The 7,026-nt window shown below is 60.1% G+C and overlaps 1 protein-coding gene across 3 annotated transcripts; it reads left to right on the top strand.

The window, feature by feature from the left end:
• The first annotated feature begins 197 nt into the window (after nt 1–197).
• TMEM80 (transmembrane protein 80) lies at nt 198–5,818 on the top strand. 3 transcript variants are annotated; one of them, XM_027090816.1, is made up of 5 exons: nt 198–347; nt 2,249–2,268; nt 3,160–3,253; nt 3,342–3,434; nt 4,780–5,818. In XM_027090816.1, the coding sequence occupies exons 1-5, from the start codon at nt 335–337 to the stop codon at nt 4,983–4,985; spliced, it is 426 nt and encodes a 141-aa protein (XP_026946617.1). In that variant the 5' UTR covers nt 198–334; the 3' UTR covers nt 4,986–5,818. The 3 variants fall into 3 exon arrangements, with proteins under 3 accessions (XP_026946617.1, XP_026946618.1, XP_026946619.1); XM_027090817.1 differs by lacking the exon at nt 198–347 and adding an exon at nt 627–973 and having other exon boundaries at nt 2,249–3,253; XM_027090818.1 differs by lacking the exon at nt 198–347 and adding an exon at nt 651–744 and having other exon boundaries at nt 2,249–3,253.
• Nucleotides 5,819–7,026: the final 1,208 nt, after the last annotated feature.

Here is a 7,026-nt window from a genome sequence, read left to right as displayed (position 1 = left end):
TCAAGTCCCGAAACGCGACGCCGTCGAGCCCGTTCGGGAGCAGAAGCGAAAATGGCCGAAGGGACGCCGTTTGCGTCCGGCTCCGAGAGGATGCCGGGATCGCGGGGCGGGCCGCGGGGCGGGCCGCGGGGCGGGCCGCGGGGCGGGCCGCGGGGCGGGCCGCGGCAAGATGGCGGCCTCGCGGCGAGGTGAGGGGCTGGGTGCGGTGTCGCGGAGGCCTAGGGGGTTCTCGGAGGTCGCCCCGGGAGATGGATTCGGTTGGTTCGGTTCCTCCTGTTGCGGGGAAGGGCGAGCTGCGGGTGCAGCTCGCCGGCGTCGTTAACCGGTGGACTTCATGTGTCCACAAGGTGAGATCCTGGCCCGGAGAACCCGTCCCGGGTCCGCGCCGCCGCTTCCCGTGAACGCGCGGGGCAGTGGAGCCACGGCGGTGAGGTCACGGCCCCCCCGAGGGGACGGTCGGCGCCCCCCGACCCAGTGGGCCGGCAGCGAGCGGGACGGGCTCGTCCGGGGCCGGCAGGAAGGGGACACCCCGGTTTGGAGTGGGCCCCGCCTGCGGGCCCAGTGGGACCGGCTTCTGGAGCGAAGTTTTGGATTCTCGCCGGGATTGCCGGCTCACGGGCTCGTCCTGTCTCGGTGGCGCCCTGCGCGGGGCGGCGGGGGGCCGGCCGGTCGGCAGCCCCTTCGAAGTCCTGACCGCTGGGTCTGTAAGAGCCCGCACCGCACAGCTCGTGGAACCAGAGCGAGGTACGCGGGCGGCCCCGGGCGCTCACTCGGCCGGATGGAAAAGGCCAATTTCCACATCTCAGCTGTCAGGCTCCGAAATTACTCGTGCGAGGAGAGGCTGGGACTAGACGGGAGCGGTGAGCTGGGCAGCTGACAAAGAAGCAGACTCTGTGGTCTGAGCTTCAGACAGAGTTTCCCGGCACCGGGGTTCCCAAGCGCCAGACCTTTGTGCAAGGCCACGGGTACTGAGGTTCGCGCGTTTTCATTTGGTGGAAAATTACGTTTACACCAGAGCTGTCCGCTTCACACCCCTCGTATATCACCCAAGGAAAAACATTCTTTCTCTTTGCTTTCACATTTAACTTCTGACGGCCACATTGTTATTACAGTGAATCACTGACAAAAAATGCGAAGTTCTAAAAGCCACGGTTATCTTTAGTCAGAATGAGCCTCTTTCTGTAGGTCTGAAATCGTTAGCGCAGCATATCTAATTGTAGCTACCCTTCATGTCAATTATTTAAATCCCGTGGCGCTGAAGGTTTTTCAACAGCATTTTTTCCCTGAGCCCCACCATCTCAAGCATAACAATGGGCAGCTGGCAAGTAGATCTGAAGTTCTGAAGCGAACTGTCAAGAGAAGGGTCAGAAGGGAGCAAAATCCCGATCAACGTGAAATCCACTCCAATAATGACAGGTATCGAGGCAGCCTAGTTTAGCTTGGGCCTGGGAAAAGAAGGGATCGGGTTTAGAGAGCACCCTTCCCATATCGCGATGAAGGTTTATTAATGATCTGTGCTCGGCACCCTCTGAGGCTCCCCGTGCTCAGCACGTGCTGCCTCTCCGTCACCCGTGTCCTGTGCTGACCCAGGTAAGACCCCCACCTAAGTGAGACTCCCAGAGGACCTCGAATCTGCCAAGGAAGCAAAGGCTCACCCAGGCTGGGAGTTTCTCTCTTGCCCCCTGGGGACTAAGGAGGAAATGGAGTAGGAGAGAGCAGCGTCCTACTCGCTGCTGGCAAATTCGGAGTCGTTACTGGCGCGTCACCGTACACTGTCATCTGAAGACGCGGGCAGAATGTGTAACTGCTGTGTGGCGGGAGAGGGTTGGAAAGGGACTAGATGGCTGGCTTAGGAGATTCTTATTCGGGGACGGATATTTGGGGCCATGAATAGAATTCCAGAGGAAAGCAAGCATCTGTTATCCATGACAGAGACTTGTAACCTGAATCAAAAAACGTTTTCATCTATGTACGTGTGGCAGATACGAGATGAGAAAAGCTGTGTGTCTGGTTTCTCTCCTGGCATCTGGCCTCAGGTGTGGATCTGGGCTTCGCCTGTGGGTGCGCCCTGACTCCCAGCCTCAGGTTCAGAAAAGCAGATGGTCAGATCCTCCCTGGAGGGACAGTGGGTGCAGAGGTGCTGGAAAGGAACCTAGCTGCGGGCCATAAATCCGCGGCAACAGGAGAACAGGCCGCTGGAGCATCCTGGTAGGACTTGGGACCTCTCTGACTGTACCTTCTCTTCCAGGGACAGCTTCCTCCACGGTGGTATCCCGCTGCTGCATCCCTGTGGCCCTCCGTCAGCCCAAGACTCAGGCCTCCCAGGCCCCTGAAGTCGGCTGTCCCGCTGCCACATCCCTGTGGCCCTCCGTCAGCCCAAGACTCAGGCCTCCCAGGCGCCTGAAGTCGGCTCTTGGCCCCTGCCTTTTGCTGCTTTAAGCCCCCAGCCCCCAGCCCCACCTTCCCTATAAGTTCTGAGTAGTCATTCCACTGAGTGGGAAGGGCGTCCACTAACAGGTGGAGAGAGTTGATACAACCTCCTCCGCTGGTGCCTCCTGCCCAGCCCCTCACCGAGGGGTGGCTGCCTGACTCCCTCCGGGCCCAGGGGGGCAGGAGCGCGAAAACCCCTCACTTGGAAAACTTACAGACTTGTTTTAGCGTAAACAAATACGAAGTGTTCAGAGCTCAGGAAAGTTGCTAGTGGGTATTAAACTGCCCCCCAAAAAAGAGAAAGACATTTTCTTTGAAGAAAGTGAAAAAGGTCACTTTTTGCTCTAAATGTTATAACTGGGACCTAGGTCAGGGTGATGCCACCTGAGGAAGCCCGGGGTGCCGAGGCCGTCCTGCCTGCAGTCACCAAGGATGTGCCCGGTCCTCTTGCTCTAGGCTAGGATGTCCCCTGGGGGGGAGCCCCAGCCCCACCCCGGAGCCCACAGGAGCCCTGCCAGGTGCGGTGGCACCAGGAGGGGTGTCAAAGGAAGCCAGGCAGGGGGCTGTCGGCCACGTCTTCGTGGCCACCCGCAGGTGCCTGGGCTGGACCCACGTGTTTGCAGGGCCTCTGGACAGGTGGCGGAGCAGCCCCTTCTGTCCACTCTCCCCAGGTGGGTGCCCTCGGGCAGGGTCATTTGCTGGGCCTGAGAGTCCTTAACCGCTGGCCAGCTCTCATCGCTCCCTCTTCAGATGCTGCTCTATCTGAGTGGAATGTACTATGCCCTTTATTTCCTAGCTACGCTCCTGCTGGCCGTGTATAAAAGTAAGTCTCGTGCGAAAAGGCAGCTCAAAGGTGTGGGTACCCTGCGTCCTGCAACAGGGGCTCAGCTTTGTTGCCTGTTTTTCTCCAGTCCAGGTTTTCACTTACCCTCACAGTTACCTGGTCCTCGACCTGACTCTGCTCTTTCTGATGGGGATTCTGGAAGCAATTCGGTTATACTTCGGTGAGTTGACTGAAAACCACATAGTACTTGAGATTGTTGCTAGGTTTATGTGCGAACCTTTACATGTTGATCATTTTGTAACGTGGTTCTTAGAGACACTTTTGATTTAAACTGCTTACGCATGGTTTTGCAGGCCTCGCCTTACAGTGTCATTAAGTATTAATTTGTCCAGAAGCTTTGTCCACAAGACGAAGAATATTGGCCACGTCCTTGGTGGGGATGCTTCCTGTTTGGAAGCATGTTGTGCACAAGCTGCTGGGTAACAAACAGCACCGAGGTTAGAACCCAGCTCAGTCATCAACCCCGGGGCCCTAAAACACTCACCCCCACCCCCTTCCTCCCCTTCCGTTGGCCTCAGTGGTCAGGAGGAGAAGGATCTGGAAAGTTCTGTCAGGACCCCACCAGGGCAGCAGGGCCTGGAGGGTGAAGGCTCCGTCGCCTCCCCAGTGCGGCTCCTGGACGCCCCCAGCCAGAATCTTGCTCGGCCGACTCCCCTCACGTCCTGAAGCTGAGACAGTATAGGAGCCCCGAGAGAGCTCCCCCGCTCCCTCCACAGCTCACCATCAGGGCCCACGTCTCCCCATTCCCAGCCACAGGCACACAGACGTGAGCACATCTCTTCTAAACGGGATCACGCTGTGTGTTCCGCTGACGCGTCTGAGAAACGCTCTTGCCTCTGGAATGGCTGATAAAACAGCCGGCACATCCCGGGCCCCTGCACACGCAGACCCCCGACACAGACAAGCCCGTGCCCATGGGAGGGTGGCAAACGGCACTAGAGTCGCTGGGCATCCGCAAGTCCCTCACGCTCCACGGGCACCCTGGGCACCCGTGGCCGGGACAGCTGGAGATCAGCGTCTTCCATGCTGACCCATTTGTTTGTAAAACGTGCAGTTGCTTTGTTTTTTGTAAATGTGCGTGAAATTTTCCACAACGACCTTAGCCCAAAGTGAACTATTTTTGGAAATTTTAAACAAAATCTTCAATCTTCCACAGTCAATGTGGAATTAGGAAAAGGTGTCAGAATACAGTTGGAATTGTCTTTAGAAAACCAAATTCCCTCTCCCACCCACACAACTGACCCAAAGACCAAGAGTAGAACATCACAGCCTCGGTTGGCTTTCTTCCTCACTAAGGAAGACATGCCCCTTTTTGCGTTTGCTTTCCGACACTTTGAAGAGTCCCCTGCAGTGGTCACAGTGGGAGCTTTCACTCAAGTCCTCAAGCATCACATGGTGGTCAAAGCTGGCACGGGTCTCACGGCCACTCTTGAGGGGGTCAGCGCTCCCGGGCCCGTGCGTCCCAAAGCCCGGCGCTCACCCAGCACGTCTGTTCTGCTTTCCAGGCACCAAGGGCAACCTGATGGAAGCCGAGGTACCGCTGGCCGCCAGCCTGGTCCTCACGGTGGGCGGTGCCCTGCTGTCCGTCTACTTCCTGCTCTGGCAGACCCTGGTGCTGTGGGCAGACTCGGCCCTCAGCGCCGTGCTCCTGGCGCTCCACGGCCTGGAGGCCGTCCTGCAGGCGGTGGCCATCGCCGGCTTCGAGGGCTAGGTGGGCGGTGCCCGGCCCGCGGGACAGCCCTGGGCAGGAGACCTTCCTCAGAGCCAGACTGTGCCCCAGCCGTCACCTCCCCCACTGACAGTTGCTGAGCGGGAAGGACATCTTCGTGCTGACCTGCCTCAGTGTTTGTTAGAGGGTCAGATGGTGTGGAGGGTCTGTGAGGCGGAGGTGGGGTCGGGAACCAGGGCAGAACAAGGTGCTGGGCAGGGGCTGGGTGTGGCGGAAGCAGGGGTGGGGCTGTCCCCGCCGGTCTGCGGGGAATCGCGGGGACATCTCGGGCTGGTGGGGGTCTGGCTTCAGCAGCCACCGACATCCGGGGTGCAGAGGGGAACGAGGCCTTTGGAAGGCAGGCAGCCAGGCCAGTGCCCTCGCGGTGTCCGTGGCATCTCCCTCTCAGGCCAGGATCGGCCGTCTCTGCTCTCCCTGCAGCTTCGGGGTGGCACAGGGACCAGGGGTCCTGCTCTGCGGGCCAAGCCCCGGGCAGGTGGTGCGCTCTGCCGCGCACAGGAGGCACCTGCCGAGGGCCAGGCAACTCGGGGCTGGGGGGTTTCCTTTCCCTTGGGGGCTCTGGAGAAAGGCGAAGGTGACCTGGAAGCTCCAGCGCAGAGCGGGGGAGGAGAGCTGGAGAGGCCCCCATAGGGGTGCTGTCCGGCTCCCAGGCCCTCTGCAAGTGCTCCTGGAAGGGGTCTGCGCCGATGTTTCCTAGTGACTTTCCTTGGTCTCAATTTCACATTTTCTAAGTCTCGAGTAACGTTGTGTTTGAGCATCTGGATAGTCTCTCTTCACGGTATTTTTAAATAAAGAAGCTTCTCTACCTCTCTGAACTGCTCCTGGCTGCAGCCACCTGTCTCCTCCAGGGTTCTCCCTTCATCCCTCAGGGCACAGGCCGCGTGCCCGCTGCAGGCCCCACACAGCAGCCCTGGAGCTGCGCTCCCCCAGCCTGGGCCTCCCCGGGGCTGGCCTCAGTGAGGGGGACTGGTGGTGTCAGCCTCGTCAGTCTTACCCTTAGGGGGCCAGTGGGAGCAGAGAGCTCTCTGCTCCGCCAACTTCTTTAGCTCAGGACCAGCGTGCGCCTCTAGCCCTGAAGGCCAGTGGGGGCGTCCCCCTGCTTACTCTCCTGTGCGCTCATCAGGGCTCCACCCTCTCCCGCCCACATGGGCTCGGGGAGGCCGCGATGGCCACACCTGCTGTCTTTGGGAACCTCAGCCCCTCCCTTGCAGACCCAGGCAGCAAGATACCTGTTGTCCTCCCAGTTCACAGCCTGCCCGAGAGTCTGGACCAGGCCCTTGTCATCCCCATTGCTTTGGCCACGGGGCATACCACACCCAAGGTGGCCACCGAGCAGCCTGGGACTCGAGGCCCCCAACTGCATTCTTGAGGGCATCAATGCTCCCAATCACGTTGATTTCAGAAGCAGAGAACTCCCACCTCAGCTGCTCCCCTCCCTGCGTGTCTCCCACATTTTGCCCTTTCAGGCTCAGACTCCTGGAAGGGCTGGCGTGCCGTCCCCTGTGGGGACGTCGTCAGCAGAGGGGAGACGGAACCAGGAAGCCAGGCCTTGCCAGGGCTCTGCGGCAGGGCGGGGCTGGAGGACGAAGGCCACTCCCTGTACCCCTGTGCGAGCTCACCAGTAACACCCCAGACAGGCAGGAAGGCCCTGGCGATATGGGGAGGGACAATGCCGCTGGCCTTCCAGGACGCTGTGTCTCCTTAGCTGGGGCTCCTGGCAAACACCAGCTGCGCGGCCTTCTAGGACCACGTCCTGGCACACCTTTCCTGCTCCCCCCACCCCAGGACAACAGCGGGAGCCTTGGGGTGCCTGGGGGTGCCCACCACCACCTGGCCTGCCCTCCTTACCCAGCTTGGTGGGCACGGCCATCCTGGGGATCAGTTCAGCAGGAGGAAAGACAGAACGGCGGGCAGAGCTTGGGGCCTGGCCTAAAGCGGGGGTCACTGCCCGGAGCGCTCTCACACCAACGCTGCCCTGGCACTCAAGGACAGCATAGGCCACAGGCGTCCCGACGCCCCCCTC

This window comes from Aethalodelphis obliquidens, unplaced genomic scaffold (assembly GCF_003676395.1).
Source record: "Aethalodelphis obliquidens isolate GAN/ISIS:26980383/991018 unplaced genomic scaffold, ASM367639v1 scaffold69, whole genome shotgun sequence".
NCBI lineage: Eukaryota > Metazoa > Chordata > Mammalia > Artiodactyla > Delphinidae > Aethalodelphis > Aethalodelphis obliquidens.
Note: the sequence above shows the minus strand (reverse complement) of the source record. Positions and strands in the feature narration are given on the sequence as shown.